The sequence below is a fragment of the Plectrocnemia conspersa genome, unplaced genomic scaffold, assembly GCF_051122295.1.
Source record: "Plectrocnemia conspersa isolate PC_06_02 unplaced genomic scaffold, ASM5112229v1 ptg000008l, whole genome shotgun sequence".
Lineage (NCBI taxonomy): Eukaryota > Metazoa > Arthropoda > Insecta > Trichoptera > Polycentropodidae > Plectrocnemia > Plectrocnemia conspersa.
Window position 1 is genome coordinate 20,219,822 of NW_028277172.1, and position 26,090 is coordinate 20,245,911.

General features: G+C 31.3%; 1 protein-coding gene and 1 long non-coding RNA gene across 5 annotated transcripts in view; one reads left to right on the forward strand and one right to left on the reverse strand.

Annotated features, from left to right (window-relative positions):
• Window positions 1-26,090, reverse strand: part of KrT95D (phosphofurin acidic cluster sorting protein KrT95D) — a 100,794-nt gene that overhangs the window by 10,660 nt on the left and 64,044 nt on the right. For all 4 annotated transcript variants that reach the window (XM_088189298.1, XM_088189297.1, XM_088189296.1 and 1 more), the window contains exons 2-4: window positions 725-937; window positions 557-650; window positions 297-483 (exon numbers count right to left, since the gene is read on the reverse strand). In XM_088189298.1, the coding sequence (XP_088045424.1) occupies window positions 297-483; window positions 557-650; window positions 725-937 (494 nt within the window). The remainder of the gene's footprint in view (window positions 1-296; window positions 484-556; window positions 651-724; window positions 938-26,090) is intronic.
• On the forward strand, window positions 20,080-25,841 carry LOC148233300 (uncharacterized). Its single transcript, XR_015810330.1, has 2 exons — window positions 20,080-23,009; window positions 23,222-25,841. It is a non-coding gene; the product is annotated as an uncharacterized LOC148233300 (long non-coding RNA).

Sequence of the window (26,090 nt, forward strand, 5' to 3'; positions counted from 1 at the left end):
GCAAATAATAAATCAAACACTATGATTGTCTATTGTTAGCAATTGAAGAGATTGAAGGCTAAACTCGAACAAAATCATACAAAAAAATTAGGGACGTTTAAGAATCTAACCGATGTGAATAACAGCCATTCTGTTTTTTGCTTTTGAACTGATTTTTTAACATTGGAATATAAAAAAATGGTTACCAAGAGTGAATATGTAATTGTAGTTCAGTGATTTGGACAAACATCAAGTTCTTCTTATACAGTTTGCGCCTTTTTAATAAATAGTTCAGAGAAAAATATAATCACACTCACCAGTTATTAGTAAAGTATTATTATTTTTAGTATCGTGGTCCACGGGCATGGAACTCAACTGGTGTACGGCCAAGCGAGCCATCACGGAAGGTAGAGCCGGACCATTACCACGATCGGCCTTGTCGCCTTTGCTACTGGTGGGTTCCGAATTTAATTCTAATTCTATATCCATGGATCTTTGCAATACCTAAAACAATATTCATATTATTATTCATAATTTAAAACTAAAATGAATGCACCTTAATTAAATTAAATAATACCTGATCCATCCGTATGATCCCTTCAGCTATAGTTTTGTAACCTAAGATAGTCCGGTTTTTATATTTTTTTCTTCTTTGAAGCAAAATTTGAAGTCTAAAAGAAACAATATTCACATTTATACATAGAAATATTTTTTATAAGAGTAGTTAATAAATTGAGATATTTACCTATTACCGTCTCTCTTAACGAAGTGTGGATACTGAAGACTAAAATTGAGATCGAGCTCCGTATCGAGCAGCGCTCCATTCGCTGGAAGAGGTATCTCGTTACTACGTAACGTCCTTTTGGAAGAATGCATTTTTGCGGCGAGCGAGACCGACGTTAGTCCGGGTGGCAGGGGCGCCAGAACCGTCAGTCTGGTGATCGTCAAGGTGCAAAGTCTGAAATGAAACAAAAATAGCAGGTTAGAAACAATTGTTCGAGGTGAATGTGTACTGTAAAAATAGGTTTCCTTCTAGCGTACGTGTTGCTATTGTGACGGTAACAAAAAGTTGTTTTCGGCGAATCATCAGCATGAAGTGTGTATAGACTAGATTTGATACGGTATTGGACTATGTGATAATGAAGTTTTTCGTTTCGAATATATTCACCGTTTTTATCTCTACATACTCGTTGTTAACCGATTTAATAAATATTGTTACGTCAATAGCACCAAATATTCATATTTTATCAATATCTATAAACAAACTATCAAATGATAAATTAGTATAAAATCATTACTCCTTATCTGTTACTGAATTTTTTAAGGAAAATCAAAATTTTTCTCTTAAATCATAGGAAAATTAAAACAACTAAACATAATACCTAATTAGTCAAATCTTAGAGAATTATCACATCTGTTATCAAAAAAATCTTATTTTCTCATTGTACGAATCAACAAGATTAGAAAATAATGGTCAAAAATATAAACATTTAATATATTTTATAGACAAACAATTTAGTTGCGTTTCAGAAAGACATATTATCCAGAACAAAGTTGGTCAACTGTGTACAACTTTAAAAGTTCTGACATTTTCTGTTTATAGAGCAGATTTTGGGAAAACTGTGCAGCCAAGTAATACATTTTGATAGCAATTAAAATGGTTTTAATTGTGGGGGATCCTACATAATTGCTCAGTAGAAAGTGACAATTGAACAAACGTACTTTACAAACAAACGCTCGAGAGCAATCGTTATATTAGAACGGGTTATATTTTTTGGGTCTGAATTTTAATATGGTTGTAGTTAGAATTTATATTAAAAGGTCAGAATAAATATTAGATGGTCAGAATTTATATTAATTGATCAGAATTTTTATTAAATGGTAAGAATTATTTTGACTGATGGTCAGAATATTTTTTCAGACAGTATCTATTTTACAATTTATTGGTCAGTATTTATAATATATGATCTGTAATTTAACCTCAAGGTCAGTTTTATGTTAACAGATAGTCAGCATAATAATATATGAGCATAATCAAGGTGTTTTAGGGCCAAATTGTTTGATCCAAGCCATAAAAAGTCAAGCGTGCTCTCTTCCGCCGCTCTGTCGTTATTCCCGCTTCGTTTTTTTCACTGAATACCTTCGCGTCCTACATACAATTAAATAGATTCATGGAGAGTTAAACGGGATATATTAATAAAATAAATATTTTATTGTCCATTTATATTTATAAATGTTATATTATTATTTTTAATTCACATGATTGTCCTATATTTTTATTCTAACCGTATGCTATTTCTATTTTAGCCATTTGATATTTATTCTGATCCTGAATAATATAATTATGTTGCTTATTAGAACACCCAAGAACAACATGAACAGTAATCAAAACATTTTAATTGTGTCAGTCAATACAACCATATTGCAATTGACACCGCCGCCCGATTACGACACCTGTATTATACCATTATTATATTGGTATAAAGAAAAATATGAATAAATCACACCACTCGGCAATAAAATTCGAAATATTATCTTATAAATCACTTATTCATAATTATACTTCACCGATTAAAACTAAAACTAAATAGTTAAATATGACCCGCGAGAATAGAAAGGTTGCTGACCCTATTTTAAAGCAACAGTGTTTTGTTAATTAAAAATTACAATCATTAATTATTTTATATTCTGTGGTGCAAAATCTGCGGTCCGCCACACTTTCTGCGAACCATCAGTTGAATTTATATCATTATCCATAACTCTTACATGGATATATTAGCCATGTTGATCAAAATATTATGCATCACTGCTCTAAGCCATTAAAAATTAGCTATTAGGTTAAATAAATTAATAAAATAAAATAAATAAATATGGTATATGGTTTTTAAATATAACTATATTCTAGCGAAGATCACCATAATATTTAAAAATATACGAAACGTTGTTTCTTATTTCTGTAGGGGGGCGATTTATTTAGCCACAAACTAGGCGGCACTCTGGCAACAGAGCAATACAACGAGAGCACAACGACTAGCGCTGCCTCGTGCGCCAATCTCAACTATATAACTATTACCTATAACTGCACCGGCCCAATCTGACTAATTGCCACCCGTCAAATTTATTATTTCATAAAACATTTCAAGTTACTAATAATATACCATAGCAATAATAAAATCTCATGAGTTACAGTGAGATAAAAATGCGAAAAACGCGAGGTTTAATTTATTTTATTTAAAACGTTTAATTCAATATCCTAGCAAGCTTATGTATAATTTGTATAATAAAGTTTTATTATTTGTGGTAAGTTCGCTCTTTCATGTTTCATGTTTGCAGCAAGCCATTTAGAGCAGTGAACATCACATTATCCAATTTGTACACACATACATTCGCGCATGCTAGAACCCAGTCACAAGAATAAAGTCGTATACGTCGCACGAAAATACGATTGTGTGTTGTTTTTGTTTCTACATGCAATGCAATAACGGTTATTATCGGGAAACTGCAGTGTATCGGCATAGTTTGGAGAGTTTAGAAGAGATCGTAAACTTTTACACGTATGATATATTATTTAAAAAATGCAATTATAAACATTTCAAAAATTAATAAAATATTTTTGTTATATAGTGATACAAATTATATACATATAATAGATAAACAAAAATTCGTACTGCAATAATTTTGTGAATGCGTTGTCTATGTATACAGATGTATTCGAGAGAGAAGCGATACATGCGCGTAAGAATATTCGTTGTCTCGCTTGTTCTTGTTGAAACGGCAATGCTCATTTCAAGTATTTTCATCTGTGTCACATCCGGCTATAAAAATAAATATTTTGGTCTATTTCGCACAAAATAATATATATGTAATATCACAGTAACTGGTTGTCAACTCCTACAATACGTATGTGTGTTTTGGATAAAATGTGGATAACGTGATGATCACTGATTTAGAGAGAAGTTCCAAAATGTATTAAACGCTAGATTTCCATTCTATTCTACTACTTTATTCACTTTGGAGAAACTGTGGTTATGTGATTATTTATGTAAAATAAATATAATTGACTGTTTTATTCTGGTTCATTTTAATTTTACACTTTTTAACTGAAAATTTTAGCATGTCGTAACTTTTCTGGGTATCGGTTTGATTCACCATGGTGTTACGTAATGAATCAAAGTAATGGTTTCAGTTTTTTGACCCTTTCAGACGACCCATAACACAAAGCAAAAATATCATGTTCCATCGCGACAACGGTTCGGTTTATTTATCAAAACAAACATCCATCAAAATTCACTATTAGTTCGACTTTTAACTGTTCCAAAAATTAAAAATATTAACTACTGGTAAGATATTGAAGACAATATATGGTTGAAATAAATTAAACTGAGATAATATTAAAATAAATATATAGTACCTATTTCCATTAATTTCTATGAATACCATAGTATAGTAATGATATTGTATAATGTTTTTAATTTATACACGGCGGGCCAAAACTCATTTTATCATTTATAAATTAAATAACTTTATCGAGGTTATATATTATTTTATTTTCCTTTCAGATCCTAAAAATAGAAGCTCGGGAAGTATAGGATGAAATATAATTTGCGACGGAACAGCGCGTAAAACATATTGAATTTTACTTTGAACTTCAGCGCACCATTATACTAACCCAGATAGCATACATCCATCGAATACGTTCTCATTTGAATTCAGCGAAATTGAACATGGTTCGGTGTTTCCAAAGAAACAATATATCCTGTTCAGGTACACCTTAAATGTGGTGGCAGGATGATGGAGAAATTACCCACTCAGACATGAGAGTCCATTTTTGTTTGGTTTTAAAAATAGTGGGTGTTTTTTTAATAAGCATCTGAAGAACAATATTCATGGATAAATTTGAGTGATAGAGCTAAGTAAAACAAGATATTTTTTTCTATGAATAGGTAAAAAAATTCTCGATACTATGTAGATTAGCATGTACAATATTAACAGCAAAAAAATAAAAACATAAAAAAGTATTTCATTTTTAAATAGTAAACTAGCTTTCGCTCCACTATAAAAAAGCTCGCAGTTTAAACATCGGCTGATATTTATGCAAACTTAGTTGGGGAACATTTTTATATAGTAATTTATTCAGTCAAAAAAAATCTGTACAGCCTATCTACAAATTTGTAATCAAGTTCTATCTAAATCACGTATATGTTTCTTTTCCACTCAGCTCCTTATTCTCTCAAAAATAAAATAAAAAACAGATTAACCTTCGCAATCAATTGTAATTTTAATCGTTCAAATAAAATCCTTTCCATCTAAAGCACAGTTGATTACCTAGTAAATGCTAAAATAATTCCAAGGATCGTACCTCTCTACCTGATCCTTGTTAAAAAATACATTACCATCTAATCGACTTTGATGTTTATTTTTTCCCTCTCGACCGAAGGCCCGTCAGCGGCCAAAGGATTCGTAAATTGGCCCGCCGGATAATGTCGTTTTTTCCCCTTGCCACAAAGAAGAGGAGGTGGCCAGGTTAAATAATTGATCAGACCATCATCCCCTTGCGTTATCGGAAAATTACGTACTCGCTTTGCGCGAGGAGGGTAAAACCATGCCAACGGACAGCGGGTAGCGGGGTGGGTGACGGGAGTGGGTGGGCGGGCGGAAGGAAGCGCTGCGGTAACACAGGGTGACATCGCGGATCCGTCTTTGTGTGTGCGTTCTCGTTCAATAATTCATTGTTGTCGGTCGGATCTGGCCGAATGAATGATTTATGCGCGATTAATATTAACGAACCGCGGTTTTAATTAATGGTCGGTTGTGATGATTTAATTTTGGATTGAGGTTGGCCCAAAACGGGAATCCAATATGAAGGGGTGCATCTATATCAAGTTGTGCAATAAGCAATTAAACGGTAAAATGTAATGTGTGCTATGAATGTTACATGCTTACATTTGATTTAATGTTTTATACAAAAGTGAAAGTTTATGATAAGGCATTATAACAATCATAAAATACAGTATCAATAGTAAAGCATTAAATTAATTATTTCTGCACGTCGAACACTTTGACTTAAACTACAAAAAGATTTTCTCACGGTGGTGTTCTATTTTAACCCTTTGGATGCCGGGCATTTTTGGAAAAATGTTCCAGAACTGCCGGGACTTTTTATTAAATAATTAAAAAGTCAAAATGTGTATTTTAGTTTGTAAACATGCTGTCGCGGCGTGCGACGCTGTCTGCAGTGAACTTGACCTAATTAATGATGAATATGCGATTTTGTGTTATTTTAGTTCTTATTTGCGCTGTAATAAGAGTCATTATCGCATGACGTATTAAAAAATACGAGATCTGAGCGGCCGAACTCCAACCAGGAATCAATAACAATGGTATATAATATGTTATTTATTTTTATAATGTAAATAAAACTTTTCGTAAATTAATAAAATATAATATTTTTAAATAATGGTTTAAGTAAAAATACCCTACAGACTGTTGAATATATATATATATATATATATATGTATATATATATATATATATATATATATATACATATATATATATATATATATATATACATATATATATATATATATGTATATATATATATATATATATATATATATATATATATACATATATATATATATATATATATATATATATATATATATATATATATATATATATATATATATATATATATATATATATATATATATATATATATATATATATATATATATATATATATATATATATATATATATATATATATATATATATATATATATATATATATATATATATATATATATGGTTAATATTTCTAGGAGTCGGATTACTCCGCGTACTTTTTTGATTCCGTGTGGAATCATGGTCCCTACGTTTCGGCCAGATTCGCCCGGCCATCCTCAGGGGAAAATTGAAAATTCAGATCTGTATCAGATCTGAACAACCACATGCTGGGCTTTGCCCACACCGGATGTTCATATTCTCAATTTTCCCCTGAGGATGGCCGGGCGAATCTGGCCGAAACGTAGGGACCATGATTCCACACGGAATCAAAAAAGTACGCGGAGTAATCCGACTCCTAGAAATATTAACCAAATATTTCTCCGCGAAAACGCATTCAACCACATATATATATATATATATATACATATACACATATATATATATATATATATATATATATATATATATATATATATATACATATATATACATGTATATATATATATATATATATATATATATACATATATATATATATATATATATATATATATATATACATATATATATATATATACATATATATATATATATGTATATATATATATATATATATATATACATGTATATATATGTATATATATATATATATATATATATATATACATATATATACATGTATATATATATATATATATATATATATATATATATATATAGACATATATATACATATATATATATATATATATATATTTATATATATATATATATATATATATATATATATATACGTATATATATATATATATATATATATATATATATATATATATATATATATGTATATATATATATATATATATATATATACATGTATATATATGTATATATATATATATATATATATATATATATATATATATATATATATATATATATATATACATATATATACATGTATATATATATATATATATATATATATATATATACATATATATATATATATATATATATATATATATATATATATATATATATATATATACATATATATATATATATATACATATATATATATATATATGTGTATATGTATAAAAATAATGATTATAATATATTTATAACATATATTTGAAAAAAATGTTATAAACCCCTGAAGCAATTACCCTACAGACGGTTGAAAATGTATTGGATACTACGATTTCGGAGCCGTCGGATCCGGCAGTTCTCGCTAGTGTAGCGAAAGCCGATATATCGGATTTCGGTAGCCAAAGGGTTAACAAAGAAAATACTTTTTTGTATATCACATTGCAAAACTAGTTTTGTGATTTAATAGCGTAATATTCTTTAAAAGCTTTTCGGCAGTTCTTAGATCTTCCGATTTAATCCTTCATTGCGGGGGGGGGGGGGGGGTGAGTTTGTTAAATGGAAGAGTGCGTCAATTGATGAACCTGGCAATCCTCAATTTTTTATGGTTATTGTAAAAAATTATAGATGTTATATTTTTTGGCAAAAAAATAATTGCTAGGTTCAAAAAGATTTTCTCACGGTGGTGTTCTATTTTAACACAGAAAATACTTTTTTGTATATCACATTGCAAAACTAGTTTTGTGATTTAATAGCGTAATATTCTTTAAAAGCTTTTCGGCAGTTCTTAGATCTTCCGATTTAATCCTTCCATTGCGGGAGGGGGGTGGGGGTGAGTTTGTTAAATAAAAGAGTGCGTCAATTGATGAACCTGACAATCCTCAATTTATTATGGTAATTGTAAAAAATTAAAGATGTTATATTTTTTGGCAAAAAAACTAATTGCTAGGTTGTCAGGCAAACCGTTGCATTATTTTATTTGGATTTCATTAATAAATTTGATAATATAAATAAACACAATATTTTTTGAATAAATAGCAAAACAATCAATTTTTGTACTGTGTAGCCTGTTTTATGCACAACCCGTATTTTCATTATTATCGGTATTAGTTTGTATAAATTTCATAAAAAGTAATATATTTTTTTCCCTCATTACCTATTTGTAGTATACCTGCATATGCAAAAAACGCCGTTTTAACAGATAATAGCGCACCAGGTAGTGGCGGAGCTAAAGAAGCGGGGGGGGGGGGGAAATGCCCCGGGCGGCACTTACTTGGGGGCGGCGTTTTCGCGATGGAAGGACCGTTCGTGTAGTGTGGTTCTTAAGCTGAATGCACTAAAAATATATATCCACGAATAGGTAAGAGCTAAGTTAAATATGTGTAAAGTAATAAACAACAGTTCAACAAATGCTGATTTTATGACCTGGTTTGTCATAAAATGCCGCCCCTATAGATAAAAATAACGTTTGTTTGCGTCGAGCACATGATAAAATAATGAAATGCCTGATAACCATTAACATATTTTATTAAATTTAAAAACTTTTTTATATGCATTTAATATGTGAAGCTGGAAATATGGGGGGGGGGGAAGTAAAGTTAAGGATCACACCCTAGCTTCGCCACTGGCGCCAGGTCCTTATTGAAATTAAAAGGTATCTATAGCATCGACACAAATAACGAAGAAATGTGCACTTATTTTTTATACGACCATTAGATCTAAGACGCGTCTTGAGCGAGCAAGCAGTGATCTGCAAGTAAAGTACACGCTTTAATGGCTGAAATAGTATAATAATATAGTTGTCAGATAAAAACAAAGATTTTAGTACTGTCTAAATTGATCTAAATTGGTCAGAGCTTAGAAGGATCGTAAGAATGTTGATCCCTTCTCCTTTACCCAATCGCATATAAGCCAAAACGCTGCCATAGAAAATCACTTCTGTCAAAATTTACAATTTACTTTTGGTTTGAATAAGGGGATACGGGTATCGAAAAGCAGCCGCTTCCACTTTGATCGAGATATGATCCAGCCTTCACCTTTAACCTTTAAGAGTTCATTAGTGTACTCATGACAAATAAGGAAATTATGTACAATATATTCGTTGTTTTAATTGTGAAAATTATTAAATATTCGATACCTTTAAATTTATTATACAATTTCGGGAAAAAATCGCTATGCGATCAAATAGTTTATAGAGAAATATACAATTATATAATTATTATTATAATTATATGATCGAAATAAGTAATTATTATTTTAAATGATTTATTATGATGTTATACCGAAAGATGGTTTTAAATGAGTTGACTTAATTAGCGATTCTTAAAAGCATTTTAACTAATTCAGGAAAGAAAATTTTAATTGAGAACCTTTCAACTTGAACAAGGGCAAAGTTTGAAAGTTCCAAAGTTTACAAACATTGGAGCTAAGTAAGCTATAATTTTATACATACATTCCATTCAATAAGCGACGCGAAAACTCGACCTCGATCAATCACAAACATTCGATAATCTTGGAAGTCGCAAAACCAACTCGGCCAATTTAAGGCGTCAATCAGATTCAGAGTCGAAACCAAAGCCATAACAATAATTGAACACCTGTCGTGCTACGCAATAAGCGTAACCGAGGCATCGTTTACACGTGTAAACAAACAGTAAACATTCTTACATACATATGAATATTATATTTTTAGAATCGTGCTTCCCGGTTAAAATGTCTAAGGAAAAAGTCACGACGGAAAAATTGCCCACCCGTACAAAATTGGAGAAAGAAAAAGAAATTCAATTTGCCCCCAAAAGTTTTCGGGTCAAATTTTTATTATTATTGACGTTACACGTATGGTAGAATGTCGGTATATCGTGCGGGACAGACGTAAAAAGTCGGATTGATGTGTTTCACTTTTTGGGTGCATATGTGAGTATTGTACGTTTCACGTAAAAATTGTAGCGCACGCACGTTTTAACCTACGTCATACGGACATGCACGAAATAATTATTATTGCATAATATATTGAATCAGAATCAAGCATAACAATTCCAAAGCATTAGTAATCAGTTATTGATACTTTAAAGCAGCTGGCTTTCGTGATTCTAACCCTTTGGGGTGTGACTTCGCAGCCAGTAAGAAGCAGGTGGAAACTAGTCAGAATTTTATTAGATTATATTACAAATTGCAACAGACTAGGATGGGCAAGATGTTTTTTCCCGGTAGTGGTGGAGAAGCTGGCGCAGGGATGATGTCCGTGGAAGATCCTTAGAGTTCTGATTGTTGTGGCGGCGACGGTATAACGGAGGTTGATCCCTCTCTGCTGCGGTGCTCGTATGGTGGGGCCACTCTCAGGATGTGAGCGTCCTTGACTGTATGTCTATTCAAATGTCTGCCGGTGTCTGCATCGGATACCAGCCGTATATATTCAGGGCTTCAAAGCTTGCTGACCAATCATAATCATGCAGCGATCGTCCAACCAACGAAATATGTACACGCCTTAAAAAAGTGACATTTGCTTGATGGACATCTCCGAGGTCGAGTTGTGCAACGGAAATGTTGTGACTTTCGGTGCTTTTTGACTTTCGGTGATATATTGTTTCCCGTGACCGTTTCGTAACAAAAAATATTCATTTAATGCACCGGAGAATCTTTGCGTGTTATTTATGGAAAACCCTATTTTTCTAGTCGTAACGAAATCATTTTTGGTCACAGATTTTAACGCGAGTTTCAAGAATAGAATCAATAGTTTACAAATGGGTGCCGCACGAATTTAATGAAAACAAAAAATGACTACTATTTATATAATTGATAATAAAATAAAATATAAATATGATACAGATTTTATTAATTAAAAAATATTATCACAATAAATGTCACCATGCGCGACTAATCGCAATTTAATTTAAATAACTCATACGTGAAATTAGGAAAATCTAGGAAACCCAATTATGTGAAAGTCGAGCAGAAATATATAAAAAAATATAACCAATGCACTAATTCCGATTTCGTAAAAAATATATAAATTGAAAAACACGCAATGTACATATATGATTTGAATCCAGGTTTGTCTGGCATTTCCACCGACTTTTAGCATTTATTTATATTGGATAATCGTAAAACTTATCGTTTCATGTTAATCAGTTTTTCCGTGTAAATATTGAATGCTACACGAGAACTAGCATTATCGTGGTGGAGAACGAGGGTCTTTCCTGAACGAAACTCGTTGAACCAAACGCGACAAAATCGAGTTTTTTGTATACTTAACCGTATAATAAACATGTTTTTATTTTTTAAATTGTTATAAGATTATAAATTAAATTTTAAATTAAAAATCGATCATTAATAATTTGGGGTTGTTACACGACTGAAGACATGTCCCTTATGAGGCAACAAAAAAACCGATTCTAAAATAACTTCATCTGATTTATAGCACGCGTAACTGATCTAAGGTATAATTATTCTCAAGATTCAGTGGACAAAAACAAATACACGTAAAATTCACGGGATGGCTAACAATTGTAAAATTTGAAACAAATAAAACACTAATATTTTTTTTAACACAAAATAAAAAAAATTGAACAACCAATCGCAAGGCACGAGAAGTAGCATTATCGTGGTGGAGAACGAGGGTCTTTCCTGAACGAAACTCGTTGAACCAAACGCGACAAAATCGAGTTTTTAATATACTTCACTGTATGTTTTTATTTTTAAATTGATATAAGATTATATGTAAATTAAAAATCGATCATTACTAATTTGGGGTTGTTACACGACTGAAGACATGTCCCTTATGAGGCATAAAAAAACCGATTCTAAAATAGCTTTATCTGATTTATAGTACGCGTAACTGATCTATGGTATAACTATTCTTAAGATTCAGTGGACAAAAGCAAATACACGTAAAATTCCCTCGACTGCTAATGATTTTTGCGCTTTCTAAACGTTAAAACTGTTTCTGGTTAATCATAAGCTTCTAATGCAGTCATAAGTTGCCACATTTTATATAAATTTATCTATCGTGCTTGTGAAAAAAAAATATTTTTCCAAAATAACTACATTCGTAGTTGTCAATAAATAATATCTAATCATACGGGTACAAAAATAAATACGTATCAAGTTACATTATTAAATATTAATACGTGTTTCACAGTTATAGCTATTAAAAGATGGGACAGTCAATCAAGCATGCATGGGTTATAAATAGTTAAACCATTTTCAAAACTATTTATAATATGTACACCTTAGCTTGGTTATTTATGTATAAAGACTTTTGCCCTTATAATGACGTATATTAAAATCGTAAAAGTTCTATTAATTATATGCGTGAGAATAATATTGTTGTATTTTATAAAATCAGAAATATGTAGTAATTCATATTTATTTAATAATTTACAGTTTAAAAAATAATACATATACTACACGAGCGTACGTCAAATAGAATCACTGCTACGTTTGTGTGCATCGTATAATGTACATTATCATAAGCTGTTATATATGACGTATTATCAAATTTAATCTACACAAATTGAATGTAGTAACTATGTGATACGATAATGGTATAACTATTGTACAAATGCTAGCATGTGATATGTTCATATATAATAGTATAATAACCGAATTAAAACATCTTAATTCCATTTTAAGATAGTTAAAAATTATTATAAAATATTTCCGGTGAATTACGTTGTAATTCACCGGAAATATTAAACGTGTCTATAACTACATTTTCAAGTTTTTCTTTGAATTAAAAAAATATTGCAAAGGTAGCAAGACTAAATTTTTAAATTAAAGAAATATTAAGTACATGATATATGTATATATATTTGATTGTGAGCTAGGCATGAATATGCTTGCCGAAACGTCGGTTAAACGTAAGTGACCATCAAGAAAAATACTGACCTTTAAATTGTAATATAAAATACTCATATGTATGTACATACATATATCGTATATTCGTACACGTGCGTGTAAAGAAAAACGTCAAGGAAATCGTATTTTATAAAGGAAAATTCTCATTGTTCCTTATTTTTTCAAACCTTAACATAAAAAATACAATATGTACACGTTTGTAGAAAAAGCTTTGTATGAACCTAAAACACACAAAAAAAAAGAAAACTCCAAAGGAAATTGTACGCGTAGGAAACACGCGCGTCGTTATCTTTCGGAAAATTCTCGCGAAAATTTGCAGCGTTAACACTTTTTTTATGTATCGGTAAACGAGTGAGCCTTTCGAAAATCAGTAAACGCAAACCCATACAAAGCATTACGACAATCGTATTTATATTTCATTTGACAATATCGACGATAACGATACGCCGATACTAATATTTTATACTACCATTTATAACCATCGGAAATTAATTTTATATCTACGCACACGTCACAGTACTTATGAATGAATAAAGTATACTTAGACACCCCTATTTTTTAACTTGTTGATAACGCGATCTATTTTTATCCGTTTTATGAATTAACCTTTGCGTGATTCACACACAAAGACTCGCTCGAGCCGGAGTTTTCGCTTCCCGTTGCGATAAAACTGTAGAAAATCACCGCTGACCACCCCTAAGTAGACCACCCGGGGTTTGTTCGCTCGTTCGATTGAGAATCTCTTCAAACTGTGAACTTGTCCCTAGATAAAACTCGACGTGAATTAATTATATCCGATAAAGTGAACTTTATCAATTAACGTTAGTGTCAAGTTATTTTTAGCTATGTTGCACTTGAAGATATTTATTAGATGGCATTTAAGTTAATAGCTATACAGAGGTCTTAAACCTGTATGCAAAAAAATGCTTTGCAATGAAAACTAGGTTCAACGTAACGGAGTAAGATTTAATCAATACATTTAATAAGAAACCTGTTTAATTTATGAAAGCTAATATAATTTTATTTTACGATGTGTTCCAAGTTTTCAAATATTCGAATAATAAATAATTAATTATTCTTCAGAAAAGATCGACTAACCCTTTCACCGCGACAGATATTTTTGTGCGCCATTTCTAAATTTGTTAAGCACCTATTCATATAATATTTAAAAAAATATTATGTTCCAATAAATTCAAGTGATTTACAGCCTTAAATTATACTAAATAACCATATTATTAAACTCAAGATTTATGGCACCTTAAGGTGCCCAATGAGTAGTGGCAATTTACTTAAGACATCCGCGGTGAAAGGGTTAATAATACTACAATAATAAATTATTTTAGACAAACTTTTAAAATATATAAATAATCTATTACAATATTTGAAAAAGTCCACAGCCACAATATCAACACGGAAATCTGAGGAACTTCTGGAATTTCGGCAATTACAAAGTGTTTTTCTTCTTCTATTATTTCCTTTGTTAGCTACCAATAATTATACCATGGTGATTATAAATATCATAATGATAAGAAAATAAATTAGGCAAAACAAAAAGGGCACAATTCGTGCACAATAATGCAGCGATACATCAAAGAATAAAACGAATACATGCGTTTTTGTAATACTTCACAAATGTGTTTGTTGGTACTTTGTATTTTTTTAAATATTCCACTACAAATATGAACAAATAAAAGTAAAAATACGGGCGGATATATTCGGTATTCGAATATACAGATTAGAGTCTCTGGTTCCAAGCCTTCAAAATTCTTTAAAATTGTTCATATATAATCGACAGGTACCTGAGGGGCAGATTATCTTCTCGGCAAATGCAGATTTAACCGGCGTTTTAGTTATACAATTGCCATTATAAATTATAATCAGGAGTATTATATACATATACAATATGATAATTATATTTAATATTAGTCTAGTTTTGAAATAACACATATTAGTTCAGTCTAGTTTACAATGAATTTTATTATTATTAAATAAGAGATTACAACTCAATGATTTAAAAAAATTGTTTACATAAGTAAGTGACTAAAAATGGAATTAATTTCGTGATTGTTTTTTTAGTACACTATTAAAATGCAGAATAGATTTTCAAACGATTTTAAATTTTGCTTTTATTATTATAATATTAAGTTACCTATTTGAATAACCCTTTTCTAACAATTTTGCATAAATAAACAAATACGACCTCAATACTATTATTTATTTAAAACACATTTTTTACTGTAAAACTAAAGGATGGAAATAATATCTCTAAAATTTCTCTTCGCCGAGAATAATTAGTAGAGTAATAAAAAAAATCTAAATTTATTAATAAATAATGCAAGGTATAGTACAAACTAAAGGGTGGAAATATTATCCCTGAAAAAGATTTATTTAATATTTCACTTCACCAAGAATAATTAGTGGAGCTCCTTTGTCATTATTTTTAGCAATTAAATTTATTGTGTAATAAAAATATTCAAAAATTATTAATAAAATAATACAAAATATACCTAATAAAATAATACAAAATATACCTAAAAAAATATGAGGCTTGAAAGTTACTATACTCTATTTGCGTTAACACAGTCAGTTCGAGAGCTATTATTTTATCATTATTCATCATTTAGAAAGAGATGACAAGTTTGGGTTTACGCTCTTACTATTAGCTCTAAAGCATACGCTACGGATAAACGTTCAATATCTTTTATTAAATATTAAATATTTATTAAAATAAACCCGAGTAATGATTAGTATATCCAACGTATATCCGCATCGCGTGCTTTAGAACTAATAGTTGGGACGTAAACCCAAACGTGCCATCTCTTTCTAAATTATGAATAATGATGAAATGGATAGCTCTCGAACTGACTGTGTTAACGCAAACAGAGTGTAAGTTGATTATGCTTGTTTCCAAAACGACGTAATATTTTTTTGTTAACTATACTATTTTTTCACGACAATGTCGTTTTCCTTGAGGCAATGCGATTTTAGTGACAATATTAGTATTAGCTAGTTTAAATACCTATGTATTAAACTTGACTGTAAAACAATAAAAAACTACGACGTTAATCTTATACATATAATAAATTAACTAATTATTTTGTAGCATATTTTATTATTGCAACCGTTTGCCACCTAGAACAATGTTTCTCAGAATTACTTATAAATATAGAAATCGTGATAAGACTGTTTAAAAAAATATAGGAAGCGTGGGCACATCAATTAAAATTTTGATTAGTCACTAGCTTCTGAGTGCTTCCGAGAAATCGCTAGGGATAGCATTAGTTTTGAGCCACGCCAGATAGTTGATCTTGAGTTGTCAACCAGAGCTGAGAGCCTAGCTTACATACTATTTTATTACAGACCGCTTTTCGTCAAAATTTTAGTCTTTGTCCGGCTGACCCCATTGAAGACTCCACCGCATTTAACACTAAAATGCAATGTGATTGTTGTATTATAAATTGTTTCTGACTATATAGTCAGTCAGGACTCTCACAGCATTATCAAAATATCAAAGCGATTATCTTGAATATATAAATATTTATTTGATCAATAAACCTGGAAGCTTAGGAAAGTAAAAGAGAGTTTTAATTAGAAAACCTCAAACCCCGTTCGAAACCTTACACGTCAACTTGAACCTATAAGCCGAGAGGAGTTGTAATCGAAAACTTCAGACCCTCATCGAAATCTTCGCACATATATAATACGATTCAACATTTTACTGCGTTATCAGAGTTGAGTTATCAACGTCCGAAATGTTTGTGTTAAAATTAAAAAAAGGAATTCGTATGTTACATTTTTGTGTCATGATTGTAAACACTAATTACTGCGCTAGTCCAGAATAACGGATGACAAACGTTTTTCTATCTCGTCACTCGAAAAGTATTGTGTACTTACTAAATACGCCAGTTTTATGACTCATTGTGTATATGCGACATAAAAATAACATAAATAAAGAAGAAAGTTTATTACACCTGCGCCGTGTTATAAAACACAATAAAACGATTAAAAATTCAGCGTAAAAACAGAATCACAATAAGCAATAAAAGGCAGATTGTGAGCGTTGATGTGTGTTTACAAAACTGGAAAGTCGCTTATCTAATCGGGTCATTACAACTGCGAGCCGTTGTTGGCTTCGACTTATTCTATTATTATAAACATATTATAATAACTTCAGGAGCGTACACGTTTATTCATACCTGAGTATTGATTCATAAAACTATGAAAAACTTATGAAAGAAAAGCGTGCATTGACCGATCGAGTGTCACGTGACGGTGGACAATTGAACCTGTCATCAATGACACGTGTTTGATGTGTACTGTACTTCAATTACTACTGATTGCATGTGTTGTGGAAAAAACGTACACATTATCATAGCAATAAAAAAACAAACAAACAAAGAACGCCTTATTATGTTTTTAATGAATTTAATGAAACGTCGTAGATTGACGATGACATTTTTAATGTACAATAATAAAATTGAGTTTAGTTAAATATTAAAATGTTTGACTTAAGCATGTAAAAGTTAATATTATTTGATCCTAATATATTGTGGCAAATAGTGTGACAAGACCACACACGAAGCTACTGTTTTCATAAGTGAATTCTGTAGCAGATACGAGTATATTTTTAATATGTTGTGGCGAATAAATTTATGAACGTGTAGATAAAACAGCGTTTTAGCGGCCTACCAAAAAGGATCAGTGATGTATCACTTCACGAAAACATTTTTTCCCGAGAACGGGAGATAAAATTGGGGTAATTCAGTCGACTTGACCAGCTTCGAGCGCTTCCGAACATTGTCGGCATATTTTCTGAGTCAAAGGGATCAAAGTCGGAGCTGCTCTTTCAAGCGCGAGCGGTGAGATACTTCCCCTTTCGCTCTCTCGCGTGTTAAGTGACGAGAGTGAGAGAGATAATGATATGGTTTTACGCAAACTGAGATAGAACGAGTAGCTCGGTTTAATTTCAGTATGCGCGTAGGCGTCCTATGGTTAACACGCATGTCGAGCGCTGCATCGTGGTCATGTGGTCAAGTTATAATACCACAGGCTTATCGGGGACTTCAACAGACTCTTACTGACATCTTTGAATATTTTAGGGCACCAAAAGGGATTAATTATATTTTTGATAGTATATTATTCTAACAGATATCGTTATTATATTTTTTTCATATAAAATTAAATAATTAGTGGTACTTGATTTTGTTAAAAAAAATCGTTTCGAATATCCTTATGTATTTTCCTACACCGGTTTATATAAATATCACACCATAACGAACTCTTATTTAGAATCGATGGCGACAAATTCTAGGATAGTCACAGATGTGGTGTTCGTATTTTGAAGTATCATTTTTATGCCTTATGGCATTTTGCAAAAGCCGACAAAGATTTTGCGTAAATTGAATATTTACGACCGAAAAGTTTTCACTGATATTGTATTGGTGAGTGCCTACACAAACTTTTATAATTATCAGTAGCGTAACTTAAATAATATGACAATTTAAAAATTGCGATTATTTAGCACATTTTTCGATCGCGCGCAAATATGCTAGCTGTACGTGACAGAAGCAGCCGTCAGGACGGCATATGAAATTTGCGACAGTGTGGTAGCTTGCTCGAAGTCGTAGGTCCAGGCTGAGTTGTAACTTCGGTTCGGAACAACTTCCAGAGAGTGTAGTGCAGGCATTATAACTTATCTTATGCGTATTTTTTATTGCTTTTGCTAGACCTAATTGTACTAGTTAAATATATTTTTTATAAAAGTAAATTATTAGCTAGTAATAGTCGTGTAAATTGGCAGAGTAAACCAATTCGAGTTTCATATGTTAGCAGCGCAGTAAATCAGACAGATGTCAATAATCACAAGTGTTCAGGTTCAATTGCAAGGACGTTGTTTAAACTTTTTCCAGGGGGGTGTGCAAGAGATAGACAGTCAGTAATCGTTTTTTTAATATTTCGAATTCATAGTATTTTTCATTAAATGAGATGCATTTTATGGCTACGATAATGGGGGCAACTTGCTTATAATCAATGTTAAAAGCCATAAAATCGTGCCGTCACAGTGGAAACGTTCAGTTATCTAGCGTTCATAATGAGACTTTTTAATACAATATTACAACTTACAACAAGTAAAAATCGAATAAAGCATATCTAAACCGAATTTTGACCAATAGGAGAGCGCAAAAACAATTACAAAAATTCACGTCAAAAACAATAAAATAGTGCCGTCGCTGTCGCAGTAGAAACGCTCGGTAACAATATTATGCTTTATAATAAGTAAGAAACGAATAAAATACATCTAAACGAATTTCTCAATCACTTCTCAGAAGTCAAAAATTCCAGATTAAATGGTTAGGAATAACTATTTTTTTACCGTATTATGTAGATATAGAAGTATCTCTGAGTAACTAATGAAATAAAATACTAGAAATTTTATTATCAAATCATTTAAAATGGTTTCTGAAAATAGAAAATATATTGGGTATGACATACATATATGCCTTTGGACTTCTAAAGGGCAATTCAATTACTACATAAATTAAATTACATTTCCTTATATAATTTTACACAAAAAACATTATACAGGCGGCCCTAGACTTTCGCACAATTCGCTATTTCACACATTAAAAAAAAAAACAATTTTTTCAATTTTTTTTTTTAAAAACGTTTTGATAATCTTTTGCTTCAATCGGACGTTCGTATGATACAAACAGGTCTACGATATGTTCAATTTTGCAAAATAAAAATATAATTAAAGAATACGTTCAAAATTGTGGAAAATAAAGATATATTTCCACAATCTTTAATATGTTTCCAAAAAAACACAGCAAAAAAAAACATGGATGAAATGGAAAATCTTTGTCATCGTAGATCGATGACCAACATCAAAAAGATGTCCCTCTGAGTATTTCGATTATTCAAGCAAAAGCTCTTAGTTTGCACAAAGATTGGAAGGATAGATTAAAAAAATATTTTAACACGGGTTTTCAAGCAAGTAACGGTTGGTTTTACAATTTTAAAATGAGGTATTCTTTTCATAATATTAAATTTACTGGAGAATCGGCTGATGCGGATAAAGATGCTGCAAAAGAATTTATTTCCTAATTATCCAAAATTATTGAAGATGTAGAATATTCCTCTAGCCAAATATTTAATGTAGATGAGACAGGTTTATTTTGGAAAACTCTTTAACAATGGAAAATATGAATGAAGCCTTAACGCACCTTGACAAATTTTTAAATATTATGGAAGATTGTGATCCCAATGGAGAACGCATATCTCAAGTGCGTGGGGCGATCAATAAAAACATAGCATGTTATAAAATACTATATGAAGAAAAGAAAAAGAATAGTGGAAAACAGTTAGCTCTTGATAACTTTTTAAAGGAAACACCCGCAAATCCCACTTAAACGTGTCTCTTAAACGCCTCTTAAACACCTTATATTTACTTGATAAATAAATATTTTAAAATACACTCAATTTCAATTTTTTTACTTCCCTCGACTTTCGTACATTCAACATTCGCACACATTTTCAGGAACCAATTATGTGCGAAAGTCGAGGACCGCCTGTATGTACAATTCTTACAAGTATTTTATATTTTGTGTTTAGACGCATGTATTTTACTATTGCTGTTTTTGTTGTACACTAACCGCACAGATAGAACGTTTCGCACGATTGGCTTTGTTAATCGAATCAAAAGTTTTGTGCATCGTACGCTAATCGAATGCGGCGAGTCTCGCGGCTTTTTAAGCGCACCGTGTCACAACAACAACGGCCAATTATGAACGCTTTTTTCTAAACAACTATCAATCGTACAAACGGCGGTCGCGTGAGTACGAAGCTCGAGAAAAAACTCATAATGTCTCGAGAGGCTGGCTCAATTGAAAGGTTAATTAAACTGTAAAAAAATCAGTCAAACTGCGTTTTATTACGATTCAAAAATAAAACGCGATTCGTGTCAATGACGAACATTATAATACATAAATATATTGTTTTTGTGCTATAAAAATATCATTGTTATCGCACGAATAAGGTAGTGATTCACTGTATTGTAATATTCTGGTAAAGTTCTCGTGTGAATCACCCGCAGAGTGATTCAGTTCCTAAGCATCTCAACAATTGATCAAGAGCAAGGTTGGACGAATCAAGTAAATTTTAAGGACACCCTTGAAAATTGGTTATGTTTAAACAAACGGGTCAATTGTTAATCATAAATTGAACATTCTAGTTCAAGTTCATACATATGTATAAATAAATTTATTTTATATTACATATTAGCAAACTTCAAGTCAAGCGAGAGTTCTTGTTACACAACCTCCAACTTTTTGTTTATGTATGTATAATATTTAAGTGGAAAAAGCTCATAACGTGTAAAAGCTCATAAGTTCAAGGACAAAACGGGCATTGAGAATTGGTGCATAATAGGGCAAACGTGTGCCAAAAAATCTGGTCTCTAATGGAATTAAAAATTAAGTCATAAAGTGACAAAATGTACTGTTTTATTATACGAAATAAATTGACTGTTCTTTCGAGGATGGATATTTTTAACTCACAACTTTCGTATGAGAAAAAGAAGAAAATATTTAACCTTGAATAATATTTTTTGCTCTCATGTAATACACCTAGAATTAAAATAGCGTATAATCTTACATATAAATAAGATTATACAAGCTTTAATCTTTAAAAGTGCCTAACATAATTTATATTTTCTGAAGCCATTCTAAATGATTTGATGATAAAATTTCCAGTATTTTATTACATTAATTAATCAGAGATACGGTATAAAGATTTAGTAATTCCTAACCATTTTATCTTAAATTCGTCGTAAAATCTGTTAATCAATCGATGAATTTTGGAAACAATTTTTTGACTACTCAAAGCACTCAAAACCTATACGTGTTATTTGTTATAAATGGTTCTCAACCTAAAAAGTTTTGTTTTTACATTTACGTACATATTTTCTTTGCATAATTTAAATTACTGTTTTTAATTTAACTCAATATTTAAATAATATATTGAGAGAATCGTGAATTTGATATTGACAAATCAATTGTCATATACTTTTTTTAAACAATTTAAAAATAACACGGTCCAAAAAAAGAATGAATATTAGGCGCGTATTGTGAGATACATTCTCTTTCGCTCGCTCGCGTATTAAATTACGAGAGTGAGTGAGAAGAAGTGGACGTGCGGAACGCATGTAACGCACGCCTTTATCTCTTACTCCTTCTCATCACTTAACATGTGAGCGAGCGAAAGGGAATGTATCACTGTACGCGCCTGATTAAAATTGTCTATGAATCCATTTGCTGTTCAAACCCTAACCTAACCTAATGGATTTCTAAACCTAATTATAGTTTTAGAACCTGCATTAGGTCAAATCCAAAATAATTCTCTCAGGAGAAAATAAGCGGAAGAAGTAGTACGGACAGACATAGTTTGTCTGCACTTCGATATTATACTGTATTTTAAAAATATGATAGCTATCCTTACAGATATTACTATGGACTTCTGATATAAAAGGGCTGTTCAAAGTATATTCAAACCGAATTTTGGTCAATTAGGGAGTGCAAAAAACAATTATCACTTCTCAGAAGGCAAAAATTCACGTCAAAAGCAATAAAATCGTGTCGGCACCGTCGCAGTGGGAACGCTTGGTAACGAGCGTTCCCACTGCGACGGCGACGGCACGATTTTATTGCTTTTGACGTGGATTTTTGACTTCTGAGAAGGGATAATTGTTTTTTTGCGCTCCCTAATTGACCAAATTTCGGTTTAGATGTGCCTTATGGCAAATAATATTCTCATAAAATTCAAAAACAAATATTGAGATTTTTTAACAAAAAATATATATGCGTATTTCATAAATATTATAAGACAAATCTGTCTTTTTTCACCATATCTCACAGTATATCCAAACCGAATTTTGGTCAATAAGAGGACGCAAAAACAATTATCACTTCTCGGAAGTCAAAAATTCACGTCAAAAGCAATAAAATCGGGTCGGCGTCGTCTCAGTGGAAACGCTCGGTAACGAGTGAATTTTTCTGATGAAACTCCTTAAAACAAAGGAAAACAGTACCAATCTACAGAGCGTTTATGATCCATTACACAGTAAAACATACCAAAAATATTTAAATAGGTCGATTATTGTTTATGTGCAAAATTATTTCATGTACAAAAAATTTAATATTAAATATTTAATAAATTAGACCATTAATAATATATGCACTATTTCATAAGCGAATCTGGGTGTTTCTACGTTTATTATTTATTTACTGTTTCTGGTGATAGCTGGTACTTTATTATTAAATCTATTATTCAATACGTCATAAACGTCACATGTCACTTTCAGATTGAATCTATAATATTCGACGCAATATGTTCGACGATTTGTAGCGTGACAATATTTCGGTAAGAGCTTTTCATTTAGTACACTGAACATATTAAAATTCGTGCTGGCATGTAACCAGTCGTGTTGCTGTTCTTAACAATCGATTATGTAAGAATACACACTACACCATTACAGAATGCTTAATAGATTACACAAAACAATGTTTGTATCATTATTTTATTTAAATGATATATACAACATACATATGTATGTATAATACATAACCAGTTTTCTATGAGAAATGAATTAGTTGTAATGATTTTTTGTAGTCTTCGGTTAAAATATACAACTTTGTGTATAAAAGTCAATAGATTTAATTTTCATTCTATCGAGTAACACATAGGCACGGTCGAAAACTTCATTGCCTTAGGTTGTGTGGCACGTACCTTTTGTTTATACATAGAAAAATTATAGGACAGCATATTAATATGTATACGTTTTTAAATTCAAAATAGATAGAGGAATTAAGTTAAAGTACGTAAAATACCCTAACATGGAACAAAGTATTTATTTAAAGGCACATACTTTTAAAAATATTTTTTATGCACATTATTTAAACAGAATGATAGACCAGTGATATAAGTTGAGATCGAATTCCATATGGACTCTAGTATTTTATAATATCTAGCGTGTTCAGTAGTGATTATAATACAATTATAATTCTGATCGATTAACACAGATAATTTTTTTTTTAGATTTTCCTGATCTCACAATATTATTAGTTTAAAATTATTTAAATAAACGTCACTCTAATTTCAGATTGGTAACTGTGGTTGTTGATTGTGTTCACACGGTTGTTAATGTATTAACGTGTGGCACGCGACAGTGGAAGATTTAGAAGTAATTATTAAAAATTTATTCAAGCCTCTCCAGTATGAGCTTATACTTTAAAAAAAACTAATTCTAATAGAACAACTGATATTTTTAGCATCAGTTTTTGAAGAGCTCATCTCCGTTTCTGATGCATCACTCATGCGTCAATGCAAACTCATACGAATTATACACGCCTGCCTCCATGCCTCCATTGTCATCCATTTTTCGCTCGTCATGCCACATCCAAAAGCGAACGTACATTCAAAATTAACGCCGCAATTAGTTTGACTATGTGCGATTTGCATTCGGCGACTCTTCTTTCTAGTAAAACACACTACAGCTCATGCATTATGCGAGCGAAAATCGACAGTGTCGTAAATCATTAAATTAGAATTGAATCGATTTTGGTATTTGTAACGCAATTAGAATAACTTTACGCTGCGTAACCGTTTACGACATGGTAATTAAACTATTTAATTGTGGGTAAATTGTTAAGCGTCCAAATCGGCGACCTGACACACAGGGTCATTGTAGATACTACAAAAATTCTGACACTATCTAAATGCCTAACTGACCTGAAGTTCAACGGCGAAACTGTGATATAAGCCATTGGTTACCAAATGAAAATGATTTTAATTAATAAAATCGTGTTTTGAAGATTGAAATATTGAAGTTGAGTTTGATTCAGAATATTAGGGACAAACTCAGCGATATTTATAGTAGTTTAAATATTTTTATTATCATATGTTTTATGCATTATAGCAACACTGTCATGGCGGCAGCGAGAAAAACACACTTTTGGTTGACCACGATGAGAAGACGACGACCGGCGGCGCTTCGCTCGCCGATCTCATTCATTAACGTCTACTGCAGCGGCGCAATCTGAGTCTAAATGCACCTCTAACCATACGTCCGACAAAATAGCAATAATAATAAAAGTATTATTATTTTATTTTTTATCAACACTGTATTAGAGACAGATGTAACGGTAATAGTTCCACTACTCTCTGGAAGTTATCTGAACCGAAGCTACAACTGAAGTCGGCCGAGATCTAAGACTTCGAGTAAGCGCCCACACTGTTGCAGATTTAATATGCCCGCGCGCTTCGCGGCGTGCATGACGTTCGGACGGCGGCTGCTGTCACGTACAGCCGGCATATTTGCGCGCAATCGAAAAAAGTGCCAAATAATCGCAATTTTTAAATTGTCATATTATTAAAACTACGCTACTGATAATTATAAAAGTTTGTGTGGGCACTCACCAATACAATATCAATGAAAACTTTTCGGTCGTAAATATTCAATTTACGCAAAATCTTTGTCGGCTTTTGCAAAATGCAATAAGGCATAAAAATGATACTTCAGAATACGAACACCACATCTGTGACTATCCTAGAATATGTCACCATCAATTCTAAATAAGAATTCGTTATGGTGTGAC